This window comes from Molossus molossus, unplaced genomic scaffold (assembly GCF_014108415.1).
Source record: "Molossus molossus isolate mMolMol1 unplaced genomic scaffold, mMolMol1.p scaffold_m16_p_5, whole genome shotgun sequence".
Classification (NCBI taxonomy): domain Eukaryota; kingdom Metazoa; phylum Chordata; class Mammalia; order Chiroptera; family Molossidae; genus Molossus; species Molossus molossus.
In genome coordinates, this window is record NW_023425388.1 from 116,573,277 (window position 1) to 116,594,386 (window position 21,110).

The 21,110-nt window shown below is 52.8% G+C and overlaps 2 protein-coding genes across 2 annotated transcripts in view; one reads left to right on the forward strand and one right to left on the reverse strand.

Annotated features, from left to right (window-relative positions):
• The window catches only part of LOC118617051 (mediator of RNA polymerase II transcription subunit 12-like protein), a 173,475-nt gene that overhangs the window by 105,809 nt on the left and 46,556 nt on the right, over positions 1-21,110 (forward strand). Inside the window, exon 23 of the mRNA XM_036242536.1 lies at positions 2,391-2,567. Within this exon, the coding sequence (XP_036098429.1) occupies positions 2,391-2,567 (177 nt within the window). The remainder of the gene's footprint in view (positions 1-2,390; positions 2,568-21,110) is intronic.
• GPR171 (G protein-coupled receptor 171) lies at positions 7,462-12,538 on the reverse strand. Its single transcript, XM_036243954.1, has 2 exons — positions 12,459-12,538; positions 7,462-8,540 (listed from the first exon to the last, which is right to left on the reverse strand). Exon 2 carries the CDS (start codon positions 8,486-8,488, stop codon positions 7,529-7,531), a length of 960 nt encoding a protein of 319 aa, XP_036099847.1. The 5' UTR covers positions 8,489-8,540; positions 12,459-12,538; the 3' UTR covers positions 7,462-7,528.

Consider the following 21,110-nt stretch of genomic DNA (forward strand, 5'->3'; position numbering starts at 1 on the left):
GTTCCAGATACCTACGGAATTTTTCAAGGCAAAAAAGCACGAAGCTGGTGATGGGAAATGGTAGAACATGGTGACAGAGATTGTGACACTTCCTTAAAAATAAAAGCCTTGCCCTGGCCAGTTTGGTTCAGCGGTTAGAGCGTCGGCCTGTGGTCCAGAGAGACCCGGGTTCGGTTCCCGCTAAGGGCATGTACCTCGGTTGCAGTTTGTCCCCGGCCCTGGTTGGTCGTGCGGGTGGCAGCCACTCGATGTGGCCCTTTCACATCGATGTTTCTCTCTCTCTCTCTGTTCCTCTCTCCCTCCCACTCTACCTGAACAAAAAATGGAAAAATGTCCTCGGGTGAGGATAAAAAAAAAAAAAAAAAAAAAAAAAAGCCTCGTATTGGTTCTTGGAGAGAAACATTCTATTTTGTAAAACAGCACCTACACTTGTGACTTAAGAACCTGACGTTAGAATCGCACACATTGGTTCACAGTTCACGCTCCTAAGATTTGGTGACTGAATAGTGCAGGGATTTAAAAAAAAAAAAAACCTATTTCTTTAATGTAAATACTTTTGTTTTTACATTATTTGTCCACAGTATAAGTTACGTAGGATAAAAAAAGGGAAGCTACTCACACCGACTTCGGCGTTTTCTCTGTTTCGGATTTTTCTTTGTTGTTCTCGGATGTCAGGGCATCTTTTATCCGAGACTTTCATACCCTGAGGCTTTTCTTGCTGAGCACGTTGCTGAGCCCGTGGCTGGGAACAGCCCGTCGAGGGCACCGCAGTCAGATCTCTTATGAGGAAGTGGATGTGCTCGCCCCTTAGATGCCACGGCCGTCGGCTCTTTCCCACCCTGGGGACTCAGAGTGCGACTTCCCAGGGCAGTGCCTGTCCTCAGACTTCTTTGTTTTGGGAGAAAGCACTAAGAGGAAACGAGGCAGGGCGGTTAAACTGTTGCTGCCACGTTCTCGCTTCGGGGTTTGAATGAGCTGCCGCGGTTCCCCTGGGACCGTCTCTGGGCACCGTTCAGGGCCAGACCGGGAGGGAACGGGGGCACTGACTCGGGAGCCGCTCCCCTGTGATGGCGTCGATGAGAGTGACTTTCAAACTGACTTTGGTTTGGAATTTCCAGTACGTCCCACCTTCGAATTCTTTTTTTTTTTTATCCTCACCCGAGGACACTTTTTCATTCTTTGTTCAGATAGAGCAGGAGGGAGAGAGAGAGAGAGAGAAACATCGACGTGAAAGGGACACATCGAGTGGCTGCCACCCGCACGACCAACCAGGGCCGGGGACAAACTGCAACCGAGGTACATGCCCTTAGCGGGAACCAAACCCGGGTCTCTCCGGACCGCAGGCCGACGCTCTAACTGCTGTGCCAAACCGGCCAGGGCGCACCTTCGAATTCTTATTGACCATTTCCAGCCCCCCCGCCCGGTCCTACGCCAACTTGCCTCCGTCCTGTTTTCCGCCTGGCACTGGAGGGTGCGGTGCCTTCCCCCCGGGCACAGCCGCTCAGCGCCGTGGCTTGGAGCTGACGCCCAGGCCGACCGCCTTGGGAGAGGGCACCCCTCCCCGTGCCCCAGGTCGCCCACCCCGTGTGCCGTCTGAGGTGGCACCTCGGGACTGGGGGGTGTGGGAGTTTCACATGATGCTCATGGTGATTCACTGTGTCTGTGTTGGCTTCTGAACGAGAGCTCTCCGGGGCCTGGACCTGCCTTGCTTTCTCCTCATCCAAGTGTAGTTACGTGATCTTCCTCCTGGGAGTTACTCATCACTCTTAACGAGTAACTCTTTTCTTTTGTTCTTTACTGATTTTTTTTTTTTTTAGAGAGAGGAAGGGAGAGGGAGAGAGAGAGAGAAACATGGATGAGAGAGAACATCGACTGGCCGCCTCCTGCACACCCCCCACTGGGGATCAGGCCCACAGCCTGGGCATGTGCCCTGACCGGGAATTGAACCGGCGACCTCTTGGTGCAGGGCCGACGCTCAGCTCCTGAGCCACACCGGCTGGGCCATGAGTAACTCTTTTATCAAAAATATTGTTTGGGGGAAACAGACCAAAACGTTTATGTTCTTCAGCAGCTCTGGGAGCCCCCTCTTTCTGTGCGTGTTCCCGTAGGGAATGTAGCCCGAGGAGGAAACCCAGCCCCGTAAGCGGCTGTTCCCTTGGCCCTGCCGGAAATGCACCCCTGGGCGGCTGGCACGTCCCGTCTCCAGAAGTGGGGGCGATGGCGACGGCTTCCCAGTGACCCGAATCTGAGTTGGTGGAAACTAACGCCATTTCTGTGTCTATTTTGCTCCAGCGAGGAAAGGGCTTTGAATGCGTGTCCTGTGTGCTTGGAGCGCGTGTGGGGCACGGGGGCTGGCTCCCCCACTGAGCGTCTCCAACATGGTCTTGCAGATGTTCTCGCCCATGCCCGGGGAGTCCTGTGACACCGCCACCCCTTCCCTGGGCAGGAGGATGTCGGTGACCGGCGAGAAGTTATCGAAGAGAGAAAAACCGAGAGAGTTGATTTTCCCGTCGAACTATGACCTCCTGAGACACCGGCAGTACGCGACCCATTTTCCCATACCTCTGGTGAGTCTCCGCCGCGGTCCGCCGACAGTCTGATGATGTCGTCACAGGGTTGCCAGCCGTCGATTAGCCAGCTGCTTGCAGAGGGGTACGCGGGAGAGCGGACGGTGGTGCATGCAGTGCCCTTTCGTTGCAATTCTGACCCCGCGGCTTGTGTGCTGGTGTCGTCCGGTTCCCGGTGGGATGGCACCGGCTGGCTAGATTGAGCAGCACTTTCTACGTCGGGACCCTTTTGTCGAGAGTGTTGGCGTCACCCAGGCAATGTCTCGGTGGGTTTTCTTGTTTTACTTTGAAACCAGAGCACTGAACAGCACTTGTGCGCGTAGCGGTAGGTGCTTTTGGTAACTGGCAGATGAGTAAGACTTTGGGGCACAGGAAAGATGAGTAAGATGAGAGGGGACACATGTCTCTAAAATGACAAGCCTTGAATAAGTGCAGCCACTGAGGGAAAACCCAAGTGCCCACTGCGAGGTGAACCGTTCGACATTCTGGGGTCTCTTCCACGCCCCAGGAATAGATGCCGGAAGGGGGAGAGAGGGCACCGGACCGAGACGTCGTGAGGGCTTCGTCGCAGAGGTCGCACCCGGGCTGGGTTTGGATTTTGACCTGTTGCGTTGAGAGCTGGGTAGCACGTGGGAAACACTTGCCCGGAAATTCAGTGTGTGAGTCATAGAATGATGTCCCCTGCTCTCTGGAGGAGCAAGTCTAGGTTTTTGGTTTTAGTAATGACGACAGGGGCCAAGATTTTATTTTTAGGTTCACTCTCATTTCTTCCTGGGATTTTATTTTCCGGGTAACTCGAGTGAGTAATTTTCATCAAAGACTGTCATTGTTGTTATTTTAACAAAAATGTGATTGTGAGGTGTAGATTATGTTATTTCCTGGATACCTTTGGGGAGTTTTGACCTGCAGGCTAAATATTTTCTTACATGTGTTTATTTATTTATTGGTTACTGTGGAACTTCTTCTGAAATGTCAAAGTCACTACATCCGTGTATTTTTTCTATTTTTATTATTTTAAATAAGAACCCATTTGTTGGAGATAATTTTTCTGTGTCCAGGTCTATATTAAAAGTTGCCATAATTCTTTCCTGTTCACCACTGGCTGAATATTTCGACATTTTTCAGCTGTTACCTGTGATTGTCACTCATTTTTAATATAATGGGGTGACCTCCTAATTTAGGGCCACAGAAAGGATAGCCTGACGTTTCAGAGAGACACACCCTGAAGAATTCATGGATGGACCATCATGCTCTCTGGGGTTTGTTTTAAAACAGTCGAGGGGAGCAGGGGTTGGGGACTGAGGTCTGGAGTCGAGTGAACAGCAGAGCCCTGGTGTTGATGTCCCAGGGCTGACAAAGGCGTGAACATCAGGGCACATGCGGCCGGAGAGTGTACGGGAACTCTGCACCATATTTGTGCCTGTCTTATACTTTTCATATTACTTCACAGTAAAAAGTTTATTTTTTAAAAAGAAGAAAACGGAGAGGGGGAATGAAGCAACTTTGGCAAAATGCTGGGGACGGTTGACATTGGTGAGGGTTCTGGGCGTCTCCCTGGGTGAGCAGGGCTTTGCAGGCCCCCCCAGCCCCTCGCCTGAGCCTGGGTCAGAGCAGGGTGCTCCCCGGGCTTGGACTTGATTCTTCCGTTCGCGTGACCTCGAGCTCCACAGTCTTGCCCAGCGGTCAGTATGCTAAGCACAGTCCGCTTGCTTGGAGGAAAGGACGTGACTGATCTCTAGTGGCTAGTTCTCGTGATGGGCTATGGCGTAATTCAGCTGGATTGCAGTCGTTGAAAGAACTTCTAGAAAATCAGTGTGGCAGGATATACTTTGTACCCTTCCATCACCAGTCGCCCTAAACCCCCTTTTACTGTGGATATAATTTAGAGCAAAGCATCACTAAAGGGAAATAGAAGTATGTACAATGTAACCCGGACATCAGGGATGCTGCAAAGCATCACTAAAGGGAAATAGAAGTGTGTACAATGTAACCCGGACATCAGGGATGCTGCAAAGCATCACTAAAGGGAAATAGAAGTGTGTACAATGTAACCCGGACATCAGGGATGCTGCAAAGCATCACTAAAGGGAAATAGAAGTATGTACAATGTAACCCGGACATCAGGGATGCTGCAAAGCATCACTAAAGGGAAATAGAAGTATGTACAATGTAACCCGGACATCAGGGATGCTGCAAAGCATCACTAAAGGGAAATAGAAGTATGTACAATGTAACCCGGACATCAGGAATGCTGCAAAGCATCATTAAAGGGAAATAGAAGTATGTACAATGTAACACGGACATCAGGGATGCTGCAAAGCATCACTAAAGGGAAATAGAAGTATGTACAATGTAACACGGACATCAGGGATGCTGCAAAGCATCACTAACGGGAAATAGAAGTATGTACAATGTAACACGGACATCAGGGATGCTGCAAAGCATCACTAAAGGGAAATAGAAGTATGTACAATGTAACCCGGACATCAGGGATGCTGCAAAGCATCACTAACGGGAAATAGAAGTATGTACAATGTAACCCGGACATCAGGGATACTGCAAGGTCTGGCTCACTGCCTTACTGGAAAGGACCCTTGGGTTTATTTACCAGGCATGTGAGGAGAATGTAAGAATATGATTTTTTGCAAAGGTTTTTTGTTGTTTTTTTTTAACCTAGGATGTGGCCCTAGTGAGTGAAGGCCAAGGAGAATGACTCAAAGGAACTTGACCAAAAGCGTCTGAAAAATAAACTAGTTTTGTGTGTGTTCTTATAGGAATTTGGTCTTGATCTGCCCATGAGTCAAAACCTGTCCTTAGATGACCAGCCTGTGACAGGTGCGTCATTATACCCGAGGTGTCAGCTCTGCGATGCGGAGGGGTTCCTGTCGCTGCCGCCAGCTGGCTAGAACCTGTTCTGTGCGTGCCCTGTTAGGAGTGTACATTTTCTCCTTTATGACGCTCTTCAAACTCAGAGAATATAGTTGTGAAACTGTAGACAGGCGTTGTCGTGGGTCCGGCTTTAGAAAATAACCCTTCTCAAGGCAGATCTAAAAGTGCATCTGGAGGCAAACTTGTAGCTTCCAGGAACACCGTTCCTTAACCACGGCGGCGAATGTTAACGGATCACCTGTCGTTTCGGTAAGAGCTCTTACTACTGAGAAGAAAAAAACCTACAAAACCCCGTGTATGCTTATCTAGACGTTCCAATCTGTTTATCTAGATGTTCCAATCTGTTTATGTCTAAGTAAGTCTTTTATTTCACCCTCTATTGAATTCTTTCTGCTTCACCGACAGTGGAGAGATCAAAGGGCTGACCCTAAGAGCTGGGGTCACCACTCAGCCGCTGGCCCCACATGGGGTCAGGCTCGTCTTTGGGGTCTGAGCCGCACCAGCCCGGCCCCTGGCCCAGGCTTTGCTAGGTGGAGTTGGCATACCTGTTTTAAGACCATTTGACTGATGCTCTTTTTCCATAACTTTAATGTGACTTTCTAGTTCCAAAGTAGTAGTTTTTAGCAGTTAGTATAATTGAACAATGCCCCTTGAAAATGTTACAGGGGCTACTTCATATTACTACAAAATACAAATAAGAAACCGCTGGATTGGTCATTCCTAACAGTAGAACATCTTGAGTTATAATTTTCAACTAGAATATAGTAGATATAGTACATTAAAAAATATCCATGTATTTTCAAGCCTGTGTAGAAGTGAATGTTTTTTATAGTTATTATGTTAGAAAACCATGAGATGTTAAAAAGCGGACTAGTGAGCCTAGGAGGTTACCTTCTTTGATGTGGAGGTTGGAACATAAATCGGGCTCAGTGGGTTCGTGGGAAGTAAGCTGGCTTTTTGTTTTTTAAGTGACCTAAAGGGCTTTGAATTGTGTTGCTGAAGGGTTTTATGCCAACGTATATCGAGTTTATAGTTGTACCTCGAACGATGAGGAGGTCAGGGTGCTGACCCCACAGTCAGAAACCTGCATGTAACTTCTGACTCCCCCAAGATGTAGCTGCCGGTAGCCCACCGTGGACCAGAGGATTTGCTGACCCCTCCTTCCCTCCCTCCCTCCCTCCCTCCCTCCCTCCCTCCCTCCCTTCCTCTCTTTCTCTTTTCGCTTATTATTATTGTTATTATTTTTTAAATTTTTATGAATTAATTGATTTTTGTTACAGATGTTTCGCCTTTTTCCCCCCAGACACCCTTCTCCCGATCCCCCCCCAGCACTGTTGTCCGTGTCCATTGGTTACGCAGACGTGCATATAAAGTCTGTGGTTCATCTCCCTCCCCCCCAGGTCTGTCAGTCTGGAAGGCTTTGCTGATGTTGCACACGATCGGTTAGCATGTTTTCTATGTTCTGTGCATGAAGTACTGTATTCTTACAGTAAAGTAAGCTGGAGAGAGGAAAATGTTACCGAGGAAGTCATAAGGACGAGAACACGCCTTTATAAGACTCTACGTGCCTATTGAACAGTTTGCAGGTGGGTGGACCCGTGCGGTTGCAATCTGTGTTGGAGGCGCACCTGCGCTTTGCGTATTTGCGTCAGGACGTCAGTTCCTGGCATTTCGCCGAGTGCCTCCCGAGAGCCTCTGCGTCTGTGTCGTCGAAGTCGTCGGGATTTCCAGGCTGTGGCAGGGCTTTACACCTGCTCCAACAAGAATCGTTGCTCTTTCGCCCTGGCCGTTTGGCTCAGCGGTCGGAGCGTCGGCCTGCGGACCAGAGGGTCCCGGGTTCGGTTCCCGCTAGGGGCACGTACCAAAAAAAAAAAAAAATTGTTATATTTTCTGGACAAATATTCGGCTTGACAACTGAGAAATGCTGTTTGGTTTGCATTCAACGTCAGGGTCCTGGTCCACCAGGCCGCACCCGCCAGCTGTCCGTGCGCCCTTGTCCCTTTCCCAGCTGTCTGTCCCGAGTGCCCGGCGGGGAGAGGTGGCAGAGGGAGGTCACAGCCCCATCCCCCGGTTTATGCGTTGGTTCCACAGCTCGGTTTTTCTCTCTGAGCCCTGCTCTCCTTGTGTGACGCAAACGTGGCGGTGACCTTCCCGCGGAACGCCTTTGACAGGTGGTAGTACAGGATCGGGTCAAAGCACAGGTTGGACACGGCCAGGAGCAGCGTGGCCTCTTTGGCCTTGAAGAGCGAAACCCGCGTGGGGCAGTCGGAGATGACTTCCGTCTGGCTGAGCGTGTACGGGATCCGGACCATGTGGTAGGGGACGAAGCAGACCACGTAGGCAGTCGTCACCAGGAGGACGTTGACGAGAGCCCTTTTCACGTTCGGGTACGCGTCACTATCTCTGTTCCTGCGGAGCTGCCGGATCACGAGGCAGTTGGAGATTAAGATGATGACGGAGAAGTTCAGAAATATAGCCACGCTTATGAAGTTGGTCAGCAGGTGCCAGTTTCTCCCGAACTCGTTCTTGAACTCCATGCACCCCACGTTCGGCTTCTCCTTGACGTCCCTGATGGGAATCACCATGTTCGGGACCATGATGAGAAGGACCATGACCCACACGACGGCCGAGATCATCTTGCCGAACCCGGGTTCCTGGATCCGGTACACCTTGCAGCTGCGCGTGAGCTGCAGGCAGCGGTCGATGCTGACGAAGGCCAGGAAGATGATGGACAGGTACATGTTGATGTAGATGAAGCAGGCGGTCACTTGGCAGTGGAACATCTTCAGCTTCCAGGGCGCCACCCCCAGGTCCACGGCGATCTTCACCGGCAGCGCCAGCGTCAGCAGGAAGTCGGCCGTCAGCAGGTTGATCAGGTAGATGCTCACACACCTGTGCTGGGTGTGGTTCTGCACGAAGGCCCAGGTTGCAAAACAGCTTCCGATGATTCCAACGAGGAAAACCAGATAGAAGAAGTACGTGAAGGGCTCCAGGCTTGTGTAAACGGGACAGAAGACGGAGCTGTTCGTCATCTCGGGGGGCGGGAGGGACCACTCTGCCCAAGGAAAGAGCTTTTCAGAGCAGCTGTGAACAGAAGGGAAGGGTGGTTAGTAATTCGGATGAGAAACCTTGTTCTTTAAAGACATTTTCACTCACAGCACCACACTCCCAGTCCCTCTCGTTCTCAGAATCTCGCTGCTGGAAGGGACTGGAAGGAACCTCTTAGATGTGAGGAAGCCTGGGTTTTCCAAGGTCTGAGGTTGTGTTTTTGGGAAATCCCAGGTAGCCGAGCTTCTAGAAGGGATATTTTTGGCCTCACGCTTCTGCCTTCTGATAGCTCTTGCTACCGGTGGGCTGGAAGTTGGTTTGCAGAGGAGACACATAAGCTGAAATTCTGAGAACGAGAGAGGAAACTGGAGGCGGGTGGTCTGGTTGTGGCTGACCCTGCAGAGCCTTCAATAAGGTCACCTGGCTTCTTTGACCACAGACCCATAGAACTGCTGGTGCCGGAAGATTCTAGCCTGGGGGCGTGGTGAGGGGAACAGAAAATTGTACTGAAATGGAAAAGAAAGTATCTCAAAACCAGACCCTTTATTGTCTAACCTACTAGAACACTTGTACAATCAAACTTAAATGTTTCTTTTTAGCAGAAAGAGTTGGATTAGAATCTGGACCAGAATGGATGCCTGTGGCGTCCTGTTTTCTGACTCCAGTTTCATCGTGGTCCCGTGGTGTCCACCGTGTAGGTGGTGGCCACGTGGACCCACCGAGCACTGGAAACGTGGCCAGGCTGGCTCGACATGCATTGTCAGTGAGAAGTGCACACTGGGTTTCAAAGATTCGGCACACAGTATTCAAAAAAATAGTCCACGTGGTGGAATTGTATGAGTTTACGCAAACGGTACAACAATTAGTAAACCATCTCGTTGGTATTTTTATACTGAGCACGTGTCAAAATATTTTTGCTGCATTAGGTTAAATATAATATTAAAATTAATCTCTCCTGTTTTTTTGTTTTTGTTTTGTTTTGGCTCTTTTAAATGCAACTACTGGATAATGCTAACGTGCCTCTGGGCTTTGCATCCTGTTTCTGTTGGACAGTGCTTGTGTAGCTGTGTCTGTGTTCTCAGTGTTTCTGAGAAGTTTCACCAAGAATGCGTTTTAAAGGCTTGTAGCGAGGTGCATGGCATTGGTCACGGAACTCTCAAAGAAGCTCATTTACATCAGTCTCAAGGCTTCTACTGTTGACACTTGAGAGGTTTTTCTATTTTATTGTGGGTTTCGAGGCGGTCAAGCCCAGAAGCAGAAGACGTACCCTTAGAGCCCGCGATCAACGCCGTTCCCTGTGCCCCTGGAACTTGGGGTGACTTATGGGCCTCATCAGTGCCGTGACCGGTCCAGCCAGACCGCCCCTCCGGCCCGGCTGCTTCCCCTGGGGCTGCTGCGTGAGCGCTCCCTCCGCGTGCGTAGTGAGCACCTTTCTTTCATTTTAACAGGAAGGTTGTTTTTATGGTTTAGCGGAAAAGATAGATAGGTAACTTTTTTTTTTAATCCTCACCTGAGGATATTTTTGCATTCATCTTCAGACAGGGCGGGAGGGAGAGAGGGAGGAAGAGAGAGAGAGAAACATCGATGTGAGAGAGACACACTGCCTGGCCACCACCCACACGACCCCAACCGGGCCGGGGACAAACTGCAACCGAGGTACGTTCCCTTAGCAGGAACCGAACCTGGGACTCTCAGGTCTGCAGGTCGATGCTCTAACCGCTGAGCCAAACTGGCCAGGGCGATAGGTAACTTTCAATGGAGTGAATAGTAGGTATAGAGGCTGACTAAGAAGGCCAAATAAGCCCATTCTCTCAAACTCCCTTTAAAAAACAGCAACCACAACCACAAACCCCCAAACTGATGAAGCCTTTCTGATTCCTAATTCTCCTAATTATTTAATGATCCATTGTGCGCACCTTGGGATGAAACAGTGCGCCAGCGGACTGATACGGCGGATGTACCCAGGTGTTCCTGAATTCGTGCCCCGGGAAGGGCCCGTGGCCTGCCCCGTGGCCTGCCCCTTTCCAGCCTGAGACAGGGCTGCGCGGTCCGTGAGTGGTCCCCTGTCCTACACTCGTGGGGACCAGCGAGCACTGTGCTCCTGTGCTTGCTAACCTGTCATTCCTGTCGCGGTGTTATCGCTGTTTCCCAGATGAGGAGACTGAGGGTTAAGGGTGCTGCTGGCTACGGAACCAAGGCCCCCACCCGACCGTCTGGTCTCAGAAGCCTCGACAACAATAGCAAGAGTGGTAATGATGCTGGTGGTGCGGAGAATGACTGTGGCCGTGCAGCCTTCCTTGCCAGGTGGCAAGAACTGGACTCTAAGCAATGTCCAGTCTTAGTTTTTTTTTTCTCTAAAGGCTCATACAAGTTCAGGATTCGTGGATTTTGCTGTTTCATTTTACGATGTCTGTATTTAAAAACCAGACCCAGGTCTATCCTTTATGTCTAACCTCCTTTACTTCCAAAGTCCCCGTGACCTAGTCCTTCCTTACCCACCCCTCTGTCTCTGTTTGCATTTTTAAATTTTATTTATTTATTTTTATTTAATTAAAAAACTTTTTTTTAACCCCCCCCCTCCCCCCCCGGCTTAGTCCTTCCTCTCTGCTTTAGATGGGTGGGGTCTCGACTGTTCTGCGACCTGTTTCTTCTGCCTTTGTACTTCCGGATGTGATACAATTTGGGGATCCAAGGACTTTAAGGACGGAGGGAACCTTTACTGGTAGCATCTAGCGCAGTCCCGGATGATTCGAGGACACTGAAGTCTGGCGCGTGGGTTGCTCAGGGTGTCACAGCTCAGGGTGTCACAGCAGGCTGGGATCTGAGCGTGCGGATCATTTTCTAGGGTTTCTGCCTCAGTCCTTCCTGTGCCCGGGTCCTGCCACCCTACACACCCGGGGGCGCTGCAGTCCTCCCCGGCTTCCTTGTGACTGGCTTTTCGTTTAACTATCCACGTGCCCCGCGGCCTCTTGGACAAGTGTCCGCTCTGCCTGAGAAGCTGAGGGTGGCGCAGACTGACCCTCATCTCCCACCTTGCTCCTGGTTCCGTATAAGGGGCTGGGATGTGGGTGTACGCTCTTGTCTTTCAAATGCCACATAACAACGTGACGGTGTGCCCTCATTGCTCATACAGGGATACAGTAAAGCCGCATCGCACAGAAGACCGACATGGTAAACGAGGATCAGGGAACAGTTTGTTTTACTGGCACTGACTGATATGGACAAGCCGTGGGTGGTTTATCTAAAAGTAACCCCAGTGTGTCTGCGTGGTCAGTAATGCTCGAGAATCATGGGTGCCTGTCAGTGGCTTCCACGAGCCCCCCTCCGATTGCCACAGACACCGAATGTCTTCATTTCAAAGTTTTGGCTATGCCAGCTCGAGGGAACATCATGCTCTAGCAGCCTCTGTGTTCCCCATCACGAATTTGAAAATGAAAGTCTCGGTGAAGATTCTGTCAACCACTCATCGGCCTGTGGGAATCTGAGGTGTCCGGACGAACCCCAACAATATCAAGGACCAAATTCTAGTGTGTCCTTCCTCTGGGTCAGATGCCCTTTGCGTAGAAAAGACACAGACTCGTTTGCTTTTCTGTGGAACTGCCAGTGGAATTTTCTCAAAGTTACCTATTGTGATGTGTGCAGAAGGAAGTCATTTTAAGAACTGCCATGCCCGGTTGTAACGACCACATGGCTATTAATCCCGTTATGAGTCTGACTGCCTGAAGAGTTGTGCTCCCCTATTGAGCCTTTTTTGTAGCGTGGCTGGGATCTTCAGATGGAAGACAATCGTCGTGTCGTTTACAGTGGGGATTTAGTTCCAAGTGAATAATGGTGCCCTCTTACACGGCAACCTGCTCCAGCTTGACATTTCCAGTTCACAGGGTTGAAACACCGAACACCGTCTCCCTCCCCAGGAAAGACAGTTGCAGACATTAAGTATTTAAAAAGACATACCTGGGGCGCCGTTCTCCGAGCCCCGGGGCCTCTCCGTCTTCAGAGCCGCCTGTTCCTCTGGCCGCCCCCCGCAGCCCGGTGGCAGCTCAGCCGAACTAAAATTTCCTTTCCTTTCGTGTGGTTTTAAAATGTTGCATGTTGACGTAGATGAAACTGTGGTTTGCAAATAGGTTAACTGTCTGAACGTCTCCCAAGAAGGTTCTTTTCAATTGTGTGCATGCTTTTTAAGCAGTTCAGACGTGCCCATTCTAAATTTAAAGGAAAGAATTTGTATTTGTTTATTGTGGTACCTAGCTTTTTTTTTTCAACCCAAGATGTGTTTTGCATCAGGATTTTAAAATACATCCATTTTTGTGCCTTGAAAGGGGTCACGAGTGAAAGACATCAGGTGTTCAAGCAGCATTTTATTTTTTATTTTTTAGTTCTACCTACTGATTCTCATCGGCCTTTCAAAGTTATCACTTTAAAAAAGTGTTGCCGTTTGGACCCTGCTGAAGACAGTCTTTTCATAAACACACAAAGATGTGATTTAACCTAGCCTGGTCAAGTACTCTCTGTTTTATTTCTCTTTCCTCTTTTTTGTTCATTGTGGAAGAGTCTGGGATTAGAAATACAAGAGGCGAAATCATTATACAGAGAGATAACTACTGTTTACATTTTTTAGCACATACAGTGAAAAATTTTTTTGCTTGTATATACACACACACTTAACAATGTTATTATATTATATTATATTTATTATATTATATTATATTATATTATATCATATCATATTATATTATATTATGTTATTATATTGTACATACTGTTATATGGTTTGTACTTTTTTCATTCAGGAATATATCGATCTGTTTTTCTATGTCGTGAGAGTATTCCCGTAATGAGTATTGTCAGTTTGGCCCAAACAGCTTACTCGCGATTGGGGCATTTTGTAATTGTTAGATTGCATGTCGCTGTGCGTTTCACGAGTCTGGGTCACTGTCCTTCTGCCTGTGGTGACAGGATGTACTGAGTGTCGGAATGGAGCCCAGCCGGCGAGCACGAAGAAAACACCGCTGTCTCCCCTTGCCCCCCGCTGGGCCTGCTGGGATCTGTCCCTTACCTAAGGCTCCCACGTGGGGAGGGGGCTTACGGCCCAGGCACATCCCAGGGCGTCCTGAGTCTGCTGGCAGAGCTGACCTGCGTTGCTGAGCCGGGTCCTTCAGGGTCTGGTTCCTTCCATTGCTTCGTTGGTTGAGAAATGGTTTGGCTCCGTGTCTTTCCCTCCTACGAATTCTGAGTCAGTTTTCCAGGTAGTTAGAAAAAAAGTCAGGAGTCTCTGCGGAATCCAGATGCATCCCCTTCGGTCTTCACTTGTCAAGAGACAAGCTTCTCAGCCGCCTGAGCGGGGAAGCCGGAGGGGCGGCCCTTGGAAGGAAGCGTAGGGTGCGGGGACGGTCATGGCCGCGTGTCTCTCATGTTCCTGTGTTATCAGTTTATGTTGCAAAAGAAGAGTTTTTCACATGCATTCACTTAAAAACGAGAGGAAAAACCCCCAGTCTCTCTCAGCCTGTATCCGATCCTGGCTCGGAACCAGCGTTGGCGGTCTCCAGAGCCGGGACGGGCCTGTCCCCTCAGGTTCGCGGGCACGTCGTCGGACAGGCCTCACCGCGTCACAGACCTGCCTGCCGAGGTCAAGCCAGGGGGCCGTGGAACGGGGTGACCCCGTCGGGGCACAGGCTAGGGTGGGATGGGGTGGCCGCCAGCCGAGTGGCAAAGGGCTTGAACATGGTGGAGAGAAGAAGGCAAATGGAAAGGTTTCCGGTAAAGTTTTTTCTTCTTTTTTTAGGCTGGTGTAGTTAATAGGTTTACGTCCATGTTCACTTTGGGGTATAAGCAGAGTCAGGAAGCACATCCAACTGTCCTTCAGAGCCCACGAGGCCACGGCTCTGCGCCCGCAGAACCCGGTCTGAGGCGGTTCCCTCTGGGCAGGGACCCCCGCCTTGGACCAGCGCGGCCGAGCCGGGCCCCCCGGTGGCAGGTGGCATCCTGTAGTTCCCTCACGGTGCACACGGCCTTTCTGGGCCGTCCCCGTTTTGTTTGTGTTGTACTGAGTTCCCTTGAATTTCCATCAGTCACTGTCTCCGTCTCAGCAGGACGCCCCGAGTCAGCTTCTAGGAAGGCTGTGGTCACCCGGCCCCCCCTCCAGAAGCCCCGCGAGGTCGCGGGGGAGCCGCCTTCCCTCCCCCTCCGCGGCGAGGCTGCTTGTTAGACGTGATGCAGTCGCTGCTTAACGGATGTTTGTATGTTTACAATAAAAATGGAAACGGAATTGTCCCATGAACGGAGAAAGGAAGTCCTTTGGTGGTTCTCTCCCCTGTCCACGTGGATCATGTTTTTTATTTTTTATTGGACACAAATACCAAACAACAGTATTTCAGTAGTAGTAGCATTTTAAATGTTTAACATCATTAAACTTTGCCTTTTAAGCAGCATGGTCATCCGGCCGATGTGGCTCTGGTTGAGCGTGGACCCTGCACCAAGAGGTCGCCGGTTCGATTCCCGGTCGGGGCACATGCCCAGGTTGTGGGCTGATCCCCAGTGGGGGGCGTGCAGGAGGCGGCCAGTCGATGTTCTCTCTCATCCATGTTTCTATCTCTCTCCCTGCCCTTTCCTCTCTCTCTAAAATCAATAAAGGGGAAAAAATAGCGCGGTAGCCCTTTGGAACGAATGAGGAGGGAACCCGAACTTTGGGGTGGCAACACAAACTTTGGGGTGGCCACACAGAGGCCAGAGAGCTTTCCTTTTTCTTTAAAGACTGTGGCACTAAGATTCCCCTCCAGGACCTGCCCAGTCAGAGTCCATTGTCCCAGCGCCTACTGATGCTTTTTAAATGAAATCCTTGCGCACAAAGTGCTTACAAAGGAGGCCGGCAGGCCCCCCGTTGAGCACTTGCCACCCTCGACTTTGAGAATTCTACGTGGAATTTGCAGCGTAGGGTGCTCAATGCAGAAACAGTGTGCATCCTGAAACTTGCACGGTCTGGGGGGGGCTGTTCCTCGGGCACAGAATGCTGCCGCTCAGACACTTCACCAGCAGCTCGCGCGGCTCCGATCCGCCGCCTCTCCAGAGCCACTGTGCTGTGGGCTCGAGCTTCGAAAGTCTCACTGACGCCCAGAATCGCCTTTCCCACCTGGATGACCCCAGAGCCTTTCTCACGGGCCCGCGGTCCGTCGCTGCCCGCGTGTGCGTGGCGATGAGACAGAGCAGTTGAAAGCGCGTGTGCCCATCGCTCTTCCGAGACGCTGCGCGGTCGGCGTGATGCGAGCGGTGCCTCCGCGTGTCACCTTCTCACGGAAGAGAGCCCATCTCTGGGCATGTTTTGCAGGCCAGGGTGCTCTGCACAGGCGTGGAGGGGGATGTCGGTGAGTGTTCCCGTGTCTGCTGCCCCTGCGTCTGGTTTCCTGCCTGTGTTCTGAGCGCACCGTGTGTGGCCGCGTCCCCGCCGCCCTGAAGGAGCTCCAGAGGTCACCTGGTTTGTCTTCAGTCACCGAGTTCAGTTTGTTTGTTTTTTCCACATGCGTTGTTCTGGTCCACTTTTCACAACGTGATGAGTGACACGTGTCCAAAGGTCAGGGCACGTCTGCAAAGCCTGCCGCTACTTGCCAGGAGAGGGTTCTTGGAGACACTCCCCCTTCCCTGCGGGCGAACCTTGGTGTTTTTGGTGACGTCAAGCAGGGTTCAGCAGCTCGGAGCTATTGGTTGCAGGGAGCCTCGGCTCCCTCGCGGTGGACTATTCCTGTGACGTTTAGAGGGGTGCGGTGTGGAAGGGGTGATGCGCATTTCTGTGGCTGAGAGCCCCAGAAATCAGGAGGAGCCCAGGGGGGCGAGCAGGGTTCCAGAGAACTGGGAGGATGGTGGGCTGCTTGGGCGTGACATGCGTGATTGGGATGTGCGGGGGATGTTTGGGGTCTCTCGGGCAACCTGGGTTCTCGGAGCAGCTGAGCGTGATCTGCGTGAGGACGGGGATGAGGCCGAGCAACCTGGTCAGCCTGGGGCGCTTCACTGGGTCGGCAGTGGGGAGCTCGGGGTGCAGCCCCTTAGGCAGTGCAGAGACCCCCCCTGGCTTTCGTGACTCCCCTACAGCTGCCATCCGCCTCAACTACAGCGGAACCAGAAGGCTCCCAAATACCTGGGAGCTGTCCTGTGTAACAGGCGGCTGGAACCCGGGCTCGGGGCTCCACCTGTGCAGGTGACTCACTGAGCCAGCACTGGTGTGGATTGAACGGCCATTTTCTGGGGGCAAGCTGTGGGGGAGCTGTGGGGGAGCTGGGGGTTCCCCAGCCCATCTCCAGCCTTGGCAGGTGCGGGGAGGGAGCAGGTGGAGTGGTGTTTGCAGTCACGTTAGGGGACAGGTGCTGGGACGGGATGCGCCCTGGAGGGTGGGAGCCCGTGTCTCCCCGGGAAGGGCGGGCTGAGGAGAGTCAGGGCCATCTCGCTGCTCCACTGCACAGCCGGCTTTTCCTTCCTCCCAGCTTGACAGCGAACACCCTGCCCCCCGGCACCCTGCTGCGCCTCCCGCAGGGCAGGGTCTCCTCTGACTCCTCCACGGAAACACCGGCTCTCCATCGGAAGATCGCTTGTTTCAACAAACGCTTTCACAATATCAAACAGATAAGAAAACACTTTTTAAAAAAACGACGTGAGGTTGCAGTTGCTTTTAGTTTACAGACAAAATGCGGGTTAACGTCCAGTTCAGGCAGCGAGGTGTCGGGCAGGGTTCTCCCGGCGAGCAGAGGGCTAACCTAGTTAACGGGCAGAGTGAACCGCGCGGAGGGCTAACCTAGTTAACGGGCAGAGTGAACTGCGCGGAGGGCTAACCTAGTTAACGGGCAGAGTGAACCGCGTGGAGGGCTAACCTAGTTAACGGGCAGAGTGAACCGCGTGGAGGGCTAACCTAGTTAACATGCAGAGTGAACCGAGCGGAGGGCTAACCTAGTTAACATGCAGAGTGAACCGAGCGGAGGGCTAACCTAGTTAACGGGCAGAGTGAACTGCGTGGAGGGCTAACCTAGTTGACGGGCAGAGTGAACCGCGCGGAGGGCTAACCTAGTTAACGTGCAGAGTGAACTGCGTGGAGGGCTAACCTAGCTGACGGGCAGAGTGAACCGCGCGGAGGGCTAACCTAGTTAACGTGCAGAGTGAACCGCGCGGAGGGCTAACCTAGTTGACGGGCAGAGTGAACCGCGCGGAGGGCTAACCTAGTTAACGGGCAGAGTGAACTGCGTGGAGGGCTAACCTAGTTGACGGGCAGAGTGAACCGCGTGGAGGGCTAACCTAGTTAACGTGCAGAGTGAACCGCGCGGAGGGCTAACCTAGTTAACGGGCAGAGTGAACTGCGTGGAGGGCTAACCTAGTTGACGGGCAGAGTGAACCGCGCGGAGGGCTAACCTAGTTAACGTGCAGAGTGAACTGCGTGGAGGGCTAACCTAGTTGACGGGCAGAGTGAACCGCGCGGAGGGCTAACCTAGTTAACGGGCAGAGTGAACCGCGCGGAGGGCTAACCTAGTTAACGTGCAGAGTGAACTGCGTGGAGGGCTAACCTAGTTGACGGGCAGAGTGAACCGCGTGGAGGGCTAACCTAGTTAACATGCAGAGTGAACCACGTGGAGGGCTAACCTAGTTAACGGGCAGAGTGAACCGCGCGGAGGGCTAACCTAGTTAACGTGCAGAGTGAACCGCGCGGAGGGCTAACCTAGTTAACATGCAGAGTGAACCGCGCGGAGGGCTAACCTAGTTAACGGGCAGAGTGAACCGCGCGGAGGGCTAACCTAGTTGACGGGCAGAGTGAACCACGAGGAGGGCTAACCCAGTTGACGGGCAGAGTGAACCGCGCGGAGGGCTAACCTAGTTAACGTGCAGAGTGAACCACGAGGAGGGCTAACCTAGTTAACGGGCAGAGTGAACCGCGCGGAGGGCTAACCTAGTTGACGGGCAGAGTGAACCGTGCGGAGGGCTAACCTAGTTAACGGGCAGAGTGAACCGCGCGGAGGGCTAACCTAGTTAACGTGCAGAGTGAACCGCGCGGAGGGCTAACCTAGTTAACGGGCAGAGTGAACCGCGTGGAGGGCTAACCCAGTTGACGGGCAGAGTGAACCGCGCGGAGGGCTAACCTAGTTGACGGGCAGAGTGAACCACGAGGAGGGCTAACCCAGTTGACGGGCAGAGTGAACCGCGCGGAGGGCTAACCTAGTTGACGGGCAGAGTGAACCACGCGGAGGGCTAACCTAGTTAACATGCAGAGTGAACCGCGCGGAGGGCTAACCTAGTTAACATGCAGAGTGAACCGCGCGGAGGGCTAACCTAGTTAACATGCAGAGTGAACCGCGCGGAGGGCTAACCTAGTTAACATGCAGAGTGAACCGCGCGGAGGGCTAGTTAACGGGCAGAGTGAACCGCGCGGAGGGCTAACCTAGTTAACATGCAGAGTGAACCGCGCGGAGGGCTAACCTAGTTAACGGGCAGAGTGAACCGCGCGGAGGGCTAACCTAGTTAACGGGCAGAGTGAACCGCGCGGAGGGCTAACCTAGTTAACGGGCAGAGTGAACCGCGCGGAGGGCTAACCTAGTTAACGGGCAGAGTGAACCGCGCGGAGGGCTAACCTAGTTAACGGGCAGAGTGAACCACGCGGAGGGCTAACCTAGTTGACGTGCAGAGTGAACCACGTGGAGGGCTAACCTAGTTGACGGGCAGAGTGAACCACGTGGAGGGCTAACCTAGTTGACGGGCAGAGTGAACCGCGCGGAGGGGAGCTGCCAGCCACGGGTGGCAAACCTTTCCCTTAGAAAAGGCGCTACCAGGAAATGATTTTCAGCGATAGGAAGGACCGGTGGGGACAGTAAGAGCTAGCTGTCGGTGTCCCCTTATGTCAGGAGAGGGCGCGGGGGAAGGTAAGCCGGCTTCATGGTGCCCTTGGGGGCTTAGCAGGTCACCGGGACTGCGACTGGGGGGAGGGGCAGGAAGTGCACCGGGCTTCCGGACACCCTGGTTCCCTGGGGGTGGCCAACCAGATGCCCCTGACCACAGTCCTCTGGTCCCCAGACCACTGAACGAAGATGTTTTGGAAGTGGGGTGAGGCGGGTTGGAAAGAGATTAACTTTTCCCCAAGAAGAGTCATAGAATTAGACAGCGAGGTCTTTCCAAAGGTCGCACGTGGTTTCCTAGACCTCATTAGTGCAGATACTTTCCATCTACTTTGTTACCAGCAGGATGGTCCCTGCCTCCACCCAGCTGCTGCTGGAGGCAGGGTCCCTGGCGACCTGTTGCTGTCCTCTCGCTACTTCGTGAACCAGGTCTGGAAGATGTGTCGGCCACGGACGGGGCGCCACAGTGTCGCGTCATCTTGCACAAACCGTGCGGTGAGACGGTTGCAGCCTGTCTCAAAGCGGCACACAAGCAAGGAGACCTGCATTTCCTTCCAGTGGTTTTGGGGGCGTCTTGTCATGACAGGGGGGTTTGCTGCCATTGGGCGCTTGCAGGTAGCCGGCGACCAAGAGGAAGTCGCGGTTTTTACCTTTGGAGACGCGCAGGGGCCGGTCCCCTCCCACAGAGCGAGCCTCGGGGGGCTGTTCACGCAGCCGCCCCGGTCGTTTTGGGGGGAATGATCGGTTCTGTTGCTGCGTGTTTTTATGACGTCATCGCTCGGTGTTACAGGTCTTTCCTCTATGACTCAAGACACCTCCTTTCCCTTTCTCTCCAGTCAAAGGAGCGGGTGGGCTGAGGACAGACTGCAGGACGGATGCAGGGACGGCCACCTCCCGTCACCGCCCACTGGGAGGCTGTGTTTTAGACTTCCTGGGCCTCTTCCCCAGCTGGGGCCAAGTGTCCAGACCTTCTCATGGGCAGGTGACAGAGAAAGACAATTAAAGTAGCGCGCGTGCAGCAGAAGGGGCCTGTCGGCTCACTGACCTGCGTGTCCACGGCTGCGGCTGTGGCTGTTCTGAGGGCTGAGGGGCGCCGGCTGCAGGACCAGGGCGGAGCCGCCTGGCCTGGGGGGTCTCAGCTCAGAGGCAGCGGGGGCTGTGCCCCTGTGCTGGCCCCGCCCTCTGGAGGAGCTCTTCAGGAACTGGGGACTTGGCGTCATCTGCCCCGTTGGGTCCTGATCCCTCGCACCTTGTGGCCGGCGGACATGGACACACTGCTGACGAATTACAGCCCCGCCTGGGGGGGCCAGGAGGCTGCAGGAGAGGACGGCTGAGAACAGGTGGGTTTCCCGAAGGAGAACGTTCGCGCGACTGGTAGGAAAGGGCGGAGGGAGGCTGAGGGCCGACCACAGGGACTTCCCGACGGTGGCTGAGGGACAGTCACTTGCGAGGTGCAGGCGTCTCTGTGGTTGGGTGTCATGGGTGACCTTGTTATATGATCGCGATTGCTTTGTTTCTTCATTTTTTTTAATCCTCACCCGGGGATATTTTTACATTCACCTTCAGACAGGGTGGGAGGGAGAGAGAAACATCGATGTGAGAGAGTCACATCAACTGGTTGCCACCCGCACGACCCCAGCCAGGGCCGGGATGAACCACAACCGAGGTACCTGCCCTTGGCTGGAATCGAACGCGGGACTCTTTGGTCTGCAGGCTCTAACCGCTGAGCCAAACTGGCCAGGCCCCTTCA

Bases quoted from the DNA above. Each gene is read 5' to 3' on its own strand.
- GPR171 (XM_036243954.1), bottom strand. From the start codon at position 8,488: ATGACGAACAGCTCCGTCTTCTGTCCCGTTTACACAAGCCTGGAGCCC.